The sequence below is a fragment of the Xenopus tropicalis genome, chromosome 6, assembly GCF_000004195.4.
Source record: "Xenopus tropicalis strain Nigerian chromosome 6, UCB_Xtro_10.0, whole genome shotgun sequence".
In the NCBI taxonomy this organism is placed as follows: Eukaryota; Metazoa; Chordata; class Amphibia; order Anura; family Pipidae; genus Xenopus; species Xenopus tropicalis.
Genome location: NC_030682.2, coordinates 51,337,597 through 51,353,904, shown reverse-complemented (window position 1 = coordinate 51,353,904; position 16,308 = coordinate 51,337,597). Strand labels below are relative to the sequence as shown.

The following is a 16,308-nucleotide window of genomic DNA, read 5'->3' as shown; positions in this document are numbered from 1 at the left end:
ATAGGCAAATAATCCAACAACACAACAGAAAAGATTTTCTTATGTCATGTTCTTTACTTATTGTACAAAAGCCGCACACAGTAGAAAAGAAAGCACATACATATACGTGAGAGCTGAATGGGTAAAAGAAACAGACCATCGCTCCCAATTGTCCTATGGCTAATATGACCTAAGCTGCATTAACCCACCCTGTGTAGCTGCTATTTATACACTATGGGGCACATTTATTACAATGTGTAAGCCAACATCACCAGTGATGTTGCCCATGGCAACCATCAGCCATTAGAATTGAACAGTCACCTACAAGTTAGAAAACAAAAGCAAACATATGATTGGTTGCTATGGGTAATATCACCAGTGATGCTGGCTTACGTGCTATAATAGATATGCCCTTATGTTTATGTCCCTTATTATTTCATAGAGAACTAGTGGGTAGACCCAAAACAGAACTATTTTCCAGAGTAAAGTTTAAAGGAGACATATCCTAAAAAAATTATGAATGTGCCAGTGAATTATACTCCTCTAAATATAGAAGGATTGTGCTTAAAAAAGTAGTGTTTCTGACTGATTTATTGAGAAATTCCACAAAAACCCCACTAGCCCCGCCCATCTGTTCCACTTCCTGCTGGCTGAATTCTCTGGATGAGCTGGGGAGCCGCCGGCCCTCCATACACTGCACTGTAGGATAGGAACCTAGGTTGACCTGATAGGGAACTGAAGCCTGTCTTTGCTTGTGTGAGTGCAGGGCTGTGATTGGCTTTCCCCCTACTGTGCTTCTGGCAGGGACCGTTAGGACATGCCCACTATCCATTTCAAACTCGAACAGAGAAGTGATACGATCTATAGGGAGCCCTAATAAAGGGGCTATTGTTACAGATAGGATTAATTTTTAGCACGAAGTGAAACCAGCACCATATATTATTCATAATTGCCTACAAAATGAGGGTTTTCCCATTTATCTAATATGTCTCCTTTAGGGGCTTATGTTGAACTTACCTTTTGCCTATAAACAAACCCCTCCCTCCCACAGCTACAGCCTGTCATCTTTTAAGATAAAGAGCAGCTCATTATACAGAGGGCTACTCAATGAGCTGTTAATTTGTATGACTTTGATCTTTCGAATCAGGATGTAGAATATAGAAAGTTTCATTTTTAATTGTTGCCCTGTTTAAGATATTTCACTACCTGTCCAAGCAGCTTCTTCAGGTCAGTTGAACTTAAGAAGCTGCTCAGATGAGTAGTGAAACGTCTTTAATGGTTACTTAGCAAGTCCAGTTGCTTTAGATTAGATATGTCATGACCTGAAAGAATGAAAACCTTCATAGACACTTAGGGCTATAGCATTATCAGCATATTTCAACTAGCAGAGAAGCTCTGCCCTTACACGTCAATAATGTAATTGTTGTGCCTGCGGCCAGCGCCACTGCTTTAGATCTGGTGTAGCACATGAAGCGGATTTTGGTGCAAAACTGCTCTCCAGATTTGGGCTGAATTCCACGTAATGTGCCTGCAATCAGCCCGACACAGTGGCTGAGGGTGCATATATATTTTGTATCATATTGTGTGGGGGACTCTTTTGAGGGAAAGCTGACTTTTCCAGTATAAAGCAAAAAGGAGTTTGACTTCAATTAACATATGAGAAAGGACTGCCCTGGGATATGGTCTCAGTACGTCAATCCAATATAAAGGGCAACTCAAGCTAAATCTCTGTTCTATATTTCCCCAGACCCACCACCCAATAAGTCCCCCTACCCAGACCCACTACCCTACCTGGACTGCAAACCTTATCTTCCAGTTTTACGGGTCTGACCTGGGACCCGCGAAACTGGAAGTGATGTCACTGTATAAGGGAAGTGACGTCACTCTGGAGCCAGAGCAGAAGGGTAAGAGGAAGCTGTGACCTAGGTGAGGGGAAGCTAGGAGGGACCACTCCTGCACCATAGCTGGGGTACCCGCAGACTGCCCGGAAGGACAGAAATAAGAGAACTTTCTACCTGAAACTGACTGCTTTGTAGGTAATCCCCAGGTACCTCACCTGATGCAGGACTCTACCCCAAACTTCAAGTAACAGCAACCCAAGAAATAATAATACTGTTATGAAAAAGCACTTACCAGATGATTAATGTAACAACCATTATTACCTGATCCCATCATGGTTTGTAGTTCTAACAACTGTATTCAGTTCACATTCAGAACTGTCAACTTTGTCATGATCTATTTTGAGCTTTGGATGCATTTGCCCCTTAATCTAATGCCCAAAGGCTTAACGTTTAATGTGCAGTGGCTGGAACCAGAGGGCATGAGCTTTGCTTGTTTTTCAACAGCTTGATACTCCCTGTATAGAAATAATATAGCGTATATTATGCAGTTTGTAGTTCATTCCAACAACGGCTCCAAGGTTTTCCCCACTAAGCAGCTGCACTTCATTCCCTTTGTCTTACAGTCTTTGGGCCTCAGTTTCTTGTTCTTTTACACAAGTTAATCAGATACAAAAGATCCTGGAGTTCTGCTCAAATGGTTGATTCTCCCCTAGTGTGAGTGGGTTTCCTTGTAAACTGAAAGGCAAAGGTAGAAAGAGTTTAAATATTCTATCGGTTCTTGCCTGCAGGTTCAGTACTGTCAGTTTTGCATAGCCTGGCTCTAGCAGGTTGACTATAGGTAAGACACACTGTATTCCTTAAAAGTAAAAACATTAGGTACATTTTCCCTTTTAAGGGATGTTTTGCCTCAGTATAATGTAGATAGTGATATTCTAGGAGAATCTGCATTAGGTCTTCAGCTCTTTCATCAGTTGCCATGGGTTACTACCAGGTGCAAATTTGACCAGTGTTAAATAAATTAGCCCCAAGCTATGTGAACACTTTGCCACAGCTCTGCATCCTCTCTGCTCTACAAAAATGTCTGACAATAATGATTGGGCACCAGTATGTGGGGATCAGTTATGAGGTTTCTAGCTAAGCACAGAAGCTCAGGAGGCCATCCCTAATATATTATTAAGCAATGCCTATGTGCTAATCAGCAGCACTGCGGGCAAGAAATACTGAAGCTGAAGCATTCCCCACATGTCAGTGAAAATAAAACATTGCAGAACAGGAGAAGAATTCTTCTGAAATTGTTACATCAAAATATGAGATGAATTTACCTTAGGGACATTTTACCCCACTGGTGTTCCTGGTGCCTGATTATGAATGAGGAGCACATTATAAAATACAAATAAAAGGAGGGCCCTACAATAAGCACTTACCAGATCTCCTCCATTACAGTGTTGTGCTGCAGGGCCTCGGACAGCAGTTCAGCTCCATGATTTGTGATCTGATTATTCACAAGCCTGACAGAAACAGATTACCGCATGCTTTATTCATATTAAGTTTATAACTGTCAAGTGTAGAACATTAGCAGGAACAAGAAAGTAAAGCTCCAGCACCAAAGGAACCCTTTCCTCCGTGCAACACAAGGCTGCTAAAGAAACACAGGGTGGCCTCAATGAAGACCCCCCCCCCATATAACGTAATTTATGAGTTATGGGTTGGGCAATAACTATATAAATTAATACAAATTATTTTAAATTATTTAAAATGTGATAGACATTTGTCTTGGTGGTGCTAAAAGCAGGAGAGTGTTAGCACCAGTAGAGAAGTATGGCCCTTTCAGGTTATAAATATGTTCCTGGAGACCCAGAGGAGAATGGCTGCAATAATACTCATATATACATGATATATATATATATATCCACCCTGACTGTTAAAATGTTCATTTCTGTTACAATGCATCTACATAAGTGAATACTGGCACTAGGGCTCATTTGCTAAAGGTAAAGAGCAAAAACCAGATGCAAAAACCCCCAGTTTTTTCTCCCAATAAACTTTGCCCCCTTTCATCAGCTGTTGTCATGAGCAAATTATTCTGCCTGTGGAACTGGGTGCAAAGGGTTTACTCCTTACAGTGAATAATGTACCCACATGCACCAAAGTCACCAGGGTATCATTCCAACAGTGTCTGTAGAGGCAATGTCTATTGGAAGCCCTGTGCTCTAGCTCCACCAGCTGGGCAAACTCAGGACTACATTCTGCATTTCAGGAGACTGCCTTCACATATTCTGGATATTGCTCACTCCAGTTCTTTGGGAAGCTGTGATTGCAAAGAGAGCAATAAAAAAAGAACAAAAGCTTTTTAACCAAAATGTAGAGGTTTTATGTTTGTAGAGCACACAGTTTAGAGTTCATATATCTGGGGCATGCCTACAAGTTGGTACCCCTGCACCTCTAACACTGTGCTTACTTTTTTGGGCTACTTGGCATAAGGGAGGGGTTGGCAATGGTCAGCTGCTATTATGCCCTTTTCTGGGCAGGACCAGCCTTGAGCCACTTTAGGTAGAATCTGGAGAAGGGAGTAGTTATATAGTCATTCAGCAAAGCCTATATATTCTGTGTCCCTAGAAACATAACAAAACAGACAGCATTTTTGCATTTTGTCCCACTCTTCTTTAACACATCAATGTGTTATTATTGATACAAAAAAAATTGAAAATCAGAACCAAAAGTAAATGTGGATTTTATGCACCCAAGAAGTATATTGGGTCAGAGCCAACCCTGTTAATTACAGGTTCTCTGTATAGCTTAAATACAGCCCCAACCACCAGCATTTTATGAACATAATATGTTAGTGAAACATCTGGCAATGGCTATGTAAATGGTAAAAGCAGCAGATAATTAAGTTTACATCAGTCACTGAGCCTCTCTGAGAGATAACTTACCACAGGTGCCGGAGGGTTTTGTTAACCTTTACCATCTTGGCAAAGTGCTCTGCCGCTTCATCTGTCAGCTTGTTCTCAGTGAGCCTGGATTCATAAGAGAAAAAAGGGCACCAGGGGCGTATTACTACTTAGATTATTGAACTTTCAGCCAAAATGCAAAGCATTTAAAGCATCTGCCAAATTGTTAGGTGTCAAGTATATAAAATGGAAACCTGAAAACAGTCATAATGAAAAAGAAACCTTTAAACTACCAATTAAAATAACACAGGTTTAGTTCAACATTACAGCTGTATAAAACAACAATCTAACTGTCCTTTAGTTGAAGGAGTATCCGGGGGAGCATTCACCCCATTGTCTTACAAGAACTGCCCTATAGGCTGAGCCCCCCTGTTCACTAGGTGGCAGATGCACAGCTTGGGAGCCTGTGGTATGGAGCAGTGTTTGCAGGGTCACAAGACTAACATTTCTACCATAAGGATCAATAGAGGTATGGGATCTATTATCCAGAAATCCATTGTACTTGATCACAACTAAGAAATAATTCATCCTTATTGGAGGCAAAACAATCCTATTTGTTTCATATAATGTTTAAATGATTGTTAGTAGACTTAAGGAATAGTGATCCAAACTATGGAAAGATCCCTTATCTAGAAAACCCCAGGTCCTGAGAATTCTGCATAACAGGTCCCAACCCTGTATAATCGCCATTACACTCACTTAAAGGAGTTTAAAGGAGAAGGAAAGGCTAAGTCACTTGGAGGTGCTAAAATGTTAGGCACCCCCAAGTGACTTAAATCGCCTACCTTGTACCCCGGGCTGGTGCCCCTGTTAAGAGAGAACAGCACCAGCCCGGGGTAGCTGCAGTGCTTCCTCCTTCCTAAATTTACTCACGCGCGCATGCGCAGTAGAGTGAAAAGCCGAACTTAAACAGACTGCGCATGCGCCGATCACTGGCATTTGCCAGAAAAGGAAGGCGGAAACGCTCACTACAGCTACCCCGGGCTGGTGCTGTTTTCTCCTAACAGGGGCACCAGCCTGGGGTACAAGGTAAGCGATTAAAGTCACTTGGGGGTGCCTAACATTTTGGCGCCCCCAAGTGACTTTGCCTTTCGTTCTCCTTTAACAAAAATATATTTTTATAAACACTGAAAATATGTTCAAACCCATAGTGGCACCCTAAGCTTTCTACGATACCACAACTTTATAACATTTCTTCAAGTACCAGTCCCATAGAATAATATCAATATACAATTTTACTCATCGTATGACAAGTGCTGCGACTCTAAAAATATAATATTGCCTAATGAAAGAAAATTCTAAGATACTTTCCAGTACACCTTTACTACAAATGTTCACTGATTTTACATTTTTTATTGGAAATTGCTTAAAATTGTATTGTCTTTCTTTAGGAAAAAGTTTGTGTTTTGGTTTAGAAGCACTTCAAGGTGCCCACACACACAAACTCGGGCTGCAGGCCATGAATATGCAGAAAGCAGCATCTTCACATGAGCACCAACAGGGGAACTATCATGAAAATGAGCATTTGATGAATACTATCATGAAAATATCATAAAAAAGGAACTTTATCCCATGGAAATAAGAAACTGTCTAAATGTACTCAAAAAAATGTTCTTTGCTGTTTCTGAAATAATCAAGTTCCGCTTTTGTATCTGCCTCGTAGCAGTTTGTCTCTTTTCATTCTCTCTTCATGCAGGAATTAGATTTTGACTGAACGTTAGATCAATGGTGTTTACTTCATTTGCCTAGTCAGTGTATTGGAACTGTCTTTCAATATTACCGATTCTAACAAAAAACTGCATGTAGAGAGACAGATAAACAGTAAATGTACTGATTATTTTAGAATTAATAGAGAATGCTGAACCAATCATATTTAGAAAGTTTCCTATTTCCGTATGATGAAGCTTATTTATCATGAGCTAGTTTTCATTGTCGAAATTCTTCTCCTTTAAAGCAAATATGTGTGTATATTTATATATATATATATATATATATATATTAGGGATGCACTGAACCCAGTTTTTTGGGTTCGGCCGAACCCCCGAATCCATGGTAAGGAATTCGGCCGAATGCCGAACCAAATCCTAATTAGCATATGCTAATTAGGATTTGGAAGGGTTAAATGTTCCTATGTGAACATGGAAGTGAAAATTTTTCAGTATGTGTGAATATATATTAGGGATGCACCGAACCCAGTTTTTTGGGTTCGGCCGAACCCCCGAATCCATGGTAAGGAGTTTGGACGAATACCGAACCGAATCCTTAGTGGAAATGTTCCACTTCAGTATTCACACAGGAAGATTTAACCCTTCCATTTAATTACCATATGCTAATTAGGATTGGGTTCGGCTAGGACCGTGGATTCGGCCGAATCCGAACCCTGCTGAAAAACCCAAATCCTGGCCAAATACCGAACTGAATCCCGGATCCCTAGTCCCTAGGACTACTTTTGTGCAATGTGTTCACAATAAAGTTGTGATTTTTTACATAGGATGTAAATAGGATGTTGTGGAATAATTTTGGTATACATTCAATTTGGCTGTGCACCCTGCCATATAATTATTTTTGATTTTTTCGATTTGAAATCGAGTTTGAATACATTAAAGAAAATTTCCACTTAGTAAATATCAAACATTCAAGTTTTAGAAGCGCTAATTCGAATTCATGAGTTTTAGGGCAAAAAAATAAATAAATTTTTAATAAGAGCAAAAATTTGAATAAGAACGCTGATAAGCCCTGTAATGTTGGTGTAAGCCAGTTGTGGCTATTGATACAATCCACTAAAGAAACCCTAGAATTACCTTCATGTCCAGACAGACAGTAATTCCACAGTTTGCAGGATTTCATCAGAGGAGGCTCAAGGGGCACATTGGCTCAAGTGCCTTTCCAGTTAGAGAGAATGTGCACCCTGTGCACAATTTTTTAAATCATGTTTTCATTAAAATAATTGGAAGCAAAAACACCACTTCCAAAGAATGCTGTTCTACTAACCTATATATAGCAAAGCTTTGGTCAGTTTTTGCACTCTAGAGATAGTAGCTAATATGTTGATCAGATCCAGTATGGTTGACATTAACGAGTAGAGGGGATTTGATCAGAATGCGCTCCACAACCTGTTACAGTCAGCCCTAACTGTTAAGGGTTTCAGTGAAATAAAAGTCTTCCTTCCCTGAATCTATTACACTAGCATTTCTGGATGTTAGAATAACACATCCATGTATACTAATACACTAACAGCTATGGGCACTTAAACCATACCAGAGTATTTTTAATGAAGTGTTTTGCTGTAAGGCCTCAGCAATCGATTTTCCGCCTTCTGTGCTAATCCCATTGCAAGCAAGGCTGTAAAACACAAAAGACAAGTAAACACAGTTTTAGCATAGGTTTTTGCTTTTGTGATGTTCATAATTAATCTAAGAATCTAATATAGTTTCCTAATGGCCTGTGGTGATTGGATGTGTTAAACCAATATACAAAACATACATTTCTGTACCATTTCAACAAAAGTGACTAATCATAACTGGCTTAAAGGAGAAGGGAAGGTAAAAACTATGGGGCAAATTCATTAAGACATGAAGGCTCGGAGCCTCTTGTTTCGCGCTCTTGTGGCCGCCCGACTTTTTCGCGAACCCGCGCGAAAAATTCGGAAAAGCTCTGCCACAATGGTCAGTATGAAAATTTTGTGACTTTCGGATCACCAATACGATATCATCGTGAGTAATACGATTTTTTCGTAAGCATTTTCGGGATATTTGCGATCTTCAGAAATTTTCGTTTACAATCCGAATTTTTCCCATTCGTCATTTGTATTTGTGGATTACTAAATCTGCCCCTAAGTAAAGCTGGCCATAAACGGGCATCGCCAAGCAAGCAGATCTTCACCCGATATCCCCACCTACGGGTGGGCAATATCGGGGATGATGTAGTAGGCAAATTCGATCGTTTGGCCCTGGGGCCAAACGATCGAATTCTACACGCGGCAACGGGGCAGTCGGTTCGGGGACCGCATCAACGAGCCGATGCGGCCCCCGATCCGACTAGATTTTCTAACCTGCCCGATCGATATCTGGCCAATTTCAGGCCAGATATCGGTCAGCCAGGCCCCTCGGTTCTGCCCCTACACGGGCCAATAAGCTGCCAAATCTGTCCAAGGGACAGGGAACCTTAAGCTTTATCAGAAAGGTCTATGTAAATACAGCCATAATCACTCACAGAAATGCTGCACTGACTTCTCTGAAAAAAGATTAGTTGTGTCTGTAATTCCTGTGCCACAGACATGCAGCTTTCTGTTCTCTGCTCTTTCCTGCTCCCCCCTCCCTCAAGAATGCTAAGAACTCACTCCCCTCCCTTAGGAATGTGGATCTGAGCCAATCAGCAGGAAGCTGACTCATAGGGGGAGATTTACTAATCCACGAATGCTCCGAGCGTATTTTCGTCAACTTTTTCATACTTTTTTTTCCATACTGTGCAACAAAATTTGTGTGATAAAATCGTATTGTCGCGCCGATTACGAAAGTTTCATATTCATTCAAGCTTTGGTATCGTGACTTTGCTTGGGCCAGGTTGGAGCTGCAGAGTGCCATTGATTCCTATGGGAGGCTTCCAAAATCATGCACAGAAGGATCAAAGTCGGAAAGGTTTTCCTGAATTTTACGATCGTTCGGTACCAAAATTTTGTGATCGCCAATACAATATTATTGTGACTAATACGATTTTTTCGTAAGCATATTCGTGATATTCGCGATCTTAAGAAATTATCGTATCCAATCCGAATTTATCCCATTCGGGATTCGATGAATGTGCCCCATAGTCTAACTAACTGAGCATGTACACTAGGTCTGGGTGTCTGTGCAGGAGTGAGGCATTATGGGAACTTTCTTTACACAGCTCAGTGTTTTTTCTTCCTGGCTTCAGATCTTCTGAACAGGTGAAATATGGGGAGACTTAAGGGCACTATTGAGACAACTGAAGGTATGTCTGCAACTTGAGATTAACTCTTTACTAGCCTTTACTTCTCCTTTAAAAGGCCATAGCACAATTCCTAGTTCTTTATACAGAGACACAAAAAATGCAGATATTAAATATATCCCTCAGGTGCTACACATTTAATAATTCCTTTGGTACCCTCCTTCTTTAGATTAATTAAACCCTAAACACAAATATGGCTAGGAATGCCATAAGGTTCAGCATCTCTATAATATTAAAGATCCAGGCCTACTCCTTGTCACTGGAGCTGCCCATCCTGGATTCTGTTAGAAGTATCAGTGACACTCACATGTTCAGTGGGCTCTGAGCAGCTGTTGAGAAGCTAAGTTCATGGGTCATTGCACATCATCAAGTAGAAAATGAGGTTAGTCTCTCATATAAGCTGATGCTGCAGGGCTGATTATTACATTCCGATGCAGAATGCACTGGTTTCTGAGCTGCCGTGTAATGTGAAATCTCAAAATACTAATCAACCATGTATTGTGTATTGTTATATTTTATACATACAGTATATTGTGAGTCGGTCCATAAGCTCAGTTACCTTCACCAGAACAGAGCATGTGCTGTACATCAACAGAATAGGAGATGGGGAGTTACTGGGGGCAAAATCAGAGGCTGAGCAGCAGAGATGCCGAACCTTTATGTATGTTCAGTATATAAAATATGGCATTTCTAGCCATATTCATTTTTAGGGTTTAGTTCTCTTTAAAATAGAAAATGAATGTAATTTGTAAAAATGCTCAGAGATGCACGTTGTTTAAGTTACTTCAATTCATTATTTGGGTTTAGATCCCCTTTAAAGGACAATGAAAGGTTAATATAAATTAAAAGTCTAAAGGTATTCTTTTAAAGTACTTACTGCATATTTAAATTCCCAGATCCCTGCTTGCTTCTCTGAGATATGGTGCTGGCAGCCTACAGCAGTGTGAAGACTACAGTGACATCACTGAAATCTCTCTCCCCTTCCTGTAGGTGCCAGCGGCAGCCTTCCTATTCTCTGAGCATGTGTGTAACTTGATCCTGTCTCCTGTTCTGAGCTACACATGCCCACCAGCCAATCAGAAGCGGATCTGGCAGAGGGGACGGGGGAGGGAATGAAACACATGTGCAGTATGAAGCAAGGAGGGAAAGGAAGGGAGAATACCTTTTTAGAGATGGCTGCCTGTTCTAGAAAATGTGAAGTAAGTGTGACTGAGTAAATATTTGATTAGGTGAGCCAAAAGTGTGGCGTTTTTACTAAACAATAGGAGGACTATTGGGCAGTATGCTTTTTAAATTTTGACTTGTTCTCCTTTAAAGGAACTGTTCAGTGTAAAAACGAAACTGGGAACATAGATAGGCTGTGCAAAATTAAACTTGTTTTCAATATAGTCGGTTAGAGAAAAATGTAATATGTAAAGGCTGAAGTGAACATAATAGCCAGAAAGCCAGAACACTAGCTCCTCCTTTGCAGATCTCTAACCTGTTACCAGTCAGTAACCACCAGTGAAATGAGGAGGGCCATATGGGACATAACTGTTTGCTTTTGAATGTGACCTTTGTGCTCAGGATCAAAATCAAACTAAGTGAACAGTTATGTCCCATGTGTCTCCCCCTCAAATCGCTGACTAACTAAGAAGTGTAAGAGCTGAAAAGTGGAAGTAGTGATCTGGCTATTATGTTATGTTATGTACCCATTCACTCCAGCTTTTATAGATTACATTTTTGGCTAAGTAAGTATATCAGAAACATTTTTTATTTTGCACAGCCCATCTATTTACCCAGTTTAATTTTAACACTGAACTGTTCCTTTAAGACAGCCAAAAACCTTTAGTTAGACCCTGCTAGAATACAACAGAACTTGACCCCACCATTTCTGGAGCCCTATTCAGGTTGTCACAGTGAGGCTTGAAACCATTTACTTGCACCAGACAACAAGGGCCATGTGTCCTTTTCATGGTAGGCCAAGGTAAGATATTATTTGGATACAAGATAAGCAAATCATTACTAGATACATTAAATACATATATGATGCAGAGTTTGGCTATTACAATTTACATATTCACATTTACCTTAGATGTGTCAAGCTGGAGTGATTCGTAATTGCTTCAGCAAATGCACAAGCTCCAACATCACCAATTTCATTTCCCCACATCCTTAAAGTGAATTAGAAAGGGATTAGTGCAATTACTTTCAACACTTATGTACATGAATAGCTTGTCATTTTTTTATTTGTTAGAATGAAACACAATAACTAAGAAAACATTCAATTAAAGAATAACATTTATAAATGAAAAAAAATATGGGGGCAGACTTGTCAATTGCACCCACTGGCAGTCACTTTTATTTGGCTAAATTATAGTATATGTTTAAAAGACACTGTTCTATAGTCAACATGAATAAAGAACACAAAGAGCAGAATTACCCCCTATGATGAGGTGACAGTGGCCCTGGAGGAAAACGTTTTAGCAAACAGCATTCCATTAATTATCCATATTACAGGTTTTGGCATGCCTTAAAAAGGGCATATACCCTATTTATTCCCTAAACTTCACAAATGTGCACCCTTGGCCCTCCAAACCTAGCTGCCGTAGTGCTAGTATATCTACTAGTAGATCTAATAGTATCTAATAGCTCTACTTTTTTTTTTACAATATAGTACCTTTGAAGAAAATTCTGACTTACCCAATGTCACAGATACTAGTGCTGTTCAAAATTGCACGGCCTATGTATGTACCACCCTCACCAGTAAAACGGTTGTATCCCAATCTAGGATGCAAAAACATTTATTTTATTTTAACAGAAATACACCACCAACCACAGTGTTATTGCTACAAATAAACTTTTTTTGAACTCGCAAAACTATTCCCTTATAGCACCAATTATCTGGGTACATCAATACAAGAGGATATACAAACATGACTCTTACCTTATACTGGCAATTATCTGGTTAAAATAGATATTAAAAGGACCCATGAACCACATGATTTGGTTTTCTATTCAGAAGATACAGCACCTTGCCTTACTTACCATAAGGTTAATACTAACTACCATAAAGTCTAGAAAACACTGATTCACAGGAAGGGAAACATTTATCAGCTCACAAGCAGCCCCTGAGGGGAGTTCTTAGCATTCTTGAGGGAGGGGCAGGGGCGATTCTGGACATATCGCCGCCTGAGGCGGCTCCTGGATGCCGCCCCCCCCCCCCCCCCGCTCCCCAGCGCTTACCTTCTGAGCGCAGGAGCGGGTCCGAGGGCGGTGAGATCGCTAGTGCAGAGAGCACAATTGCGCAGGGGCTGCTGGGGAGGGGGGAGCAGGAGAGGGGAGAGAGGAGAGAGCTGCGTGTCTCTGGCATAGGAAAACAAAGACACAACAAATCCAGTTTCTTTTGAAGGATAACTCAGTGCAGCATTTCTGTGAGTGCTTATGGCTGTATTTACAGAAACAATGGTGTTTTATCTGTTATGTAACTTGTGCCTTTTCTCTTTTTCCAGCTTGAATGGCTGCCCCCACGGCTACACAGCAGCTTATTTATATAAACTATAGTAGTGTTCATGAAGCAAACACACCAGTTTTACCAGTGCAGGTTGACAGTACATTATATTGTCATTAATTTAAACACTTTTGTTTTTTTATGTTACTGTTCCTTTAAGTGAAACTAAAACTCAATTGAGTTGGAGCATATTAATAATCCACATTACAGGTTTATAGGTAGTATTTTTAAAGTACTTTAACATAGTATAACAAAATATATAGTATATTATAGTATATATATATTACCATTGAACTCCAAGGTGACTTCTAATATCCTCATATTTTACAACAGGGGGTACTCTAGTGTAATATATACAAGTTTTAGTGAGTCATGTGACAGAAATTACATTAATAAGCTCTGATTATAACTGATTACATCACTAACCACCATTTATAAGGATATCAGTTACAGTTTGGTCCCATAGGGAAATGACCAAACTGTCACATCAAAAGTAAAATTCATGCCCAAGGATATACGTGTCTGTAAATAAGAAATCCAGTAGACTTCACTATTACTTTAAAGGGTGGAAGTATCTCCCCCTCTCATCCCAGTTATTCGTTCTATTGCCTGTGCTGAAAAGAATCTTTTATCACTGCTATTACATTCTGAAAAATGTCTAGTAACATTGTTTTTGTGGGAATATTTACTATTGCTGATCTGACTGATAGGCTCCCTAATCCTATCCTTCAGAGCTTGCATCGTACACCCAATATATTGTGTTTTTCATTTCTGACGTCACTAAATAAATCACCATAATCTAAAGAACAATCCTTTACTCAACACCTGTATATTATTATTTATATAGCACCATCAATTTACGCAGCGCTTTACAGGGGTACAAAAAAAAGGGGGTATAAAAAAGACAAATGTAATACTTTCTCTGTGGTCTCTTTCAGAGACTGTAATGTTTATTGAACATAAACATTTGTTAGATATAAATAAATACATCCATGAGCAGTTTCTGCATTCTGACACCTTAATTATCCTTCATGTAGATGTAGGTTAAATGTATAAATTTTAGTACTTACTTTACACGTTTTAGTTTTGGGCATTCTTCTATAATTCGTGCAATAAATTGTGCACCAAAATCAGTGATGAGATTTTTGTACAAGCTTTATAACAGGAAAAAAGGAATAAATAAGTATTTTTTTACAGAACACAGAAAGCAGCGTGTAACTGTGTAAATGTGAGGTAATATGCTAAACAGGGAGTTAAAGGGTTACTGTCATGATTTTTATGGTGTACTTTTTATTTCTAAATTACACTGTTTACATAGCAAATAATTCACTCTACCATTTAAAATGTTATTCTTGAACCAACAAATGTATTTTTTTAAGCTGTAATATTGGTATGTAGGCAGTCATCTTAGTGTATTGTACCTGAGTCTTAGCTTTCAGAAGGAGCCAGTGCTACACATTAGAACTGCTTTCAGGTAACGTATTGTTTCTCCTACTCCCATGTAACTGGAGGAGTCCCAAGCGGACTTGGATTTCTTACTATTGAGTGCTTTACCGATATCTACTGGGAGCTGCTATCTTGGTACCTTTCTATTGTTCTGCTGATCAGCTGCAGGGAGGGGGGTGAAATCACTCCTACTTGCAGCTCAGCAGTAAAGTGTGACTGAAGTTTATCAGAGCACAGGTCAGATGGCTGTGGCACCCTGGGAAATGAAGACTATGGCTAGCCCCATGTGAAATTACAAAATTAAATATAAACAAATCTGTTTGTGTTTTTGAAAAAATGAATTTTAATGCAGGATTCTGCTGGAGAAGCTCTATTAACTGTTTTCCCATGACAGTATTCCTTTAAAGAAAGCAGAATGAGGACACCCAAATATCACAATTATTTAAGCCACAGAATGAAAGGGATGCTTTCACTCTCTGGCTAAAATAAATAGGTTAAATTCCGTTGTGACATTTGAGTGTGTGAGGTTACTCATTTTGCTTTCTGTTTGTGCATTGTGATACCCTGCCAGGGATTAAGGGGAGTTCCCACACCAAATAAAGTATTTGTTCTGTTGGTGTAATCATCTTTCAATGCTACTGCTATAGGCAGTTACCAGTACGAATGGCAACTGGAAAGTGACTTTAAGACTGAAATCTACTCTAACAACAGATTTAAAAACAGATTTTAAAATAAATAAATTATGGTTACATTTCAGCATATTTGCATTCTGTTAATTACATGTCTACTATAAAATAAAGTAACTGGTACAATTTTTATATAACATAGGAAGTAAATAATTATATGCTACAAAATAAAATATTTGCTTGTGACTTTCATTTTAAAAACTTGTTGCAATATCTTCAGTTAATGCTTACCCTAGAAAGGTGATGACCTTGTATTTAGTCAATTCTTCATACAAAACTTTGGCCCCTTCATCGGTGATCTGATTTACACTAAGCCTATTTGTCAATAAAAAGTGAAACAGCATAAAATGACTACTTTTATAAGAACGAGCACAATCAACATTTGCAGCGGTAAACTGCCTACCAAGTAAAATCTATTAGCACATGCTAATTAGGATTCGGATTCGGTATTCAGCCGAATGCCTTGGGATGGATTCGGGGGTTCGGCCGAACCCAAAAAACTGTGTTTGGTGCATCCCTAATTTAAACACTATTTACTATCCCAATATCACATAACTGTTTTAATCACTATAAGGCACACACTGTAAGATGACACAGCTAGGACAGTACTAGAGGAAGCAGTATAAAGGACTGTGAAATACAGGCTGGGCATTTTTATCTTTTACCTTATATAATGCAGAAGTTGTCCTTATTTTCTTCATTACTCTTTGGTGTTACGTGTTACCATTCATGTACAGGAACTTAAACTAAAATGTACTACTGCAATAATGCACTGTTTGTGGACTTATACGAGGCAATTATCATTTTTCTTTTCACTTTCACAATGGCTTGCTTTAGCTAGATTAAGCAGTAAAGAAAAAAAATACTAGGTCTAGCTTAGCCGCTTAATATTCACCACATTTTTAAAGGATGATATAAATCAAATATTTGACATTTTCTCTTCTCTT

The 16,308-nt window shown here is 39.3% G+C and overlaps 1 protein-coding gene across 3 annotated transcripts in view; it reads right to left on the bottom strand.

Moving 5' to 3' along the window:
* Positions 1-2,119: 2,119 nt before the first annotated feature.
* nod1 (nucleotide binding oligomerization domain containing 1) overlaps positions 2,120-16,308 on the bottom strand; it is a 29,708-nt gene continuing 15,519 nt past the window's right edge. For all 3 annotated transcript variants that reach the window (XM_002937854.5, XM_031903996.1, XM_012965539.3), the window contains exons 6-13: positions 15,593-15,676; positions 14,300-14,383; positions 12,422-12,505; positions 11,809-11,892; positions 8,030-8,113; positions 4,754-4,837; positions 3,245-3,328; positions 2,120-2,555 (exon numbers count right to left, since the gene is read on the bottom strand). In XM_002937854.5, coding sequence (XP_002937900.2) covers positions 2,483-2,555; positions 3,245-3,328; positions 4,754-4,837; positions 8,030-8,113; positions 11,809-11,892; positions 12,422-12,505; positions 14,300-14,383; positions 15,593-15,676 — 661 coding nt within the window. In that variant the 3' untranslated portion in view covers positions 2,120-2,482. The remainder of the gene's footprint in view (positions 2,556-3,244; positions 3,329-4,753; positions 4,838-8,029; positions 8,114-11,808; positions 11,893-12,421; positions 12,506-14,299; positions 14,384-15,592; positions 15,677-16,308) is intronic.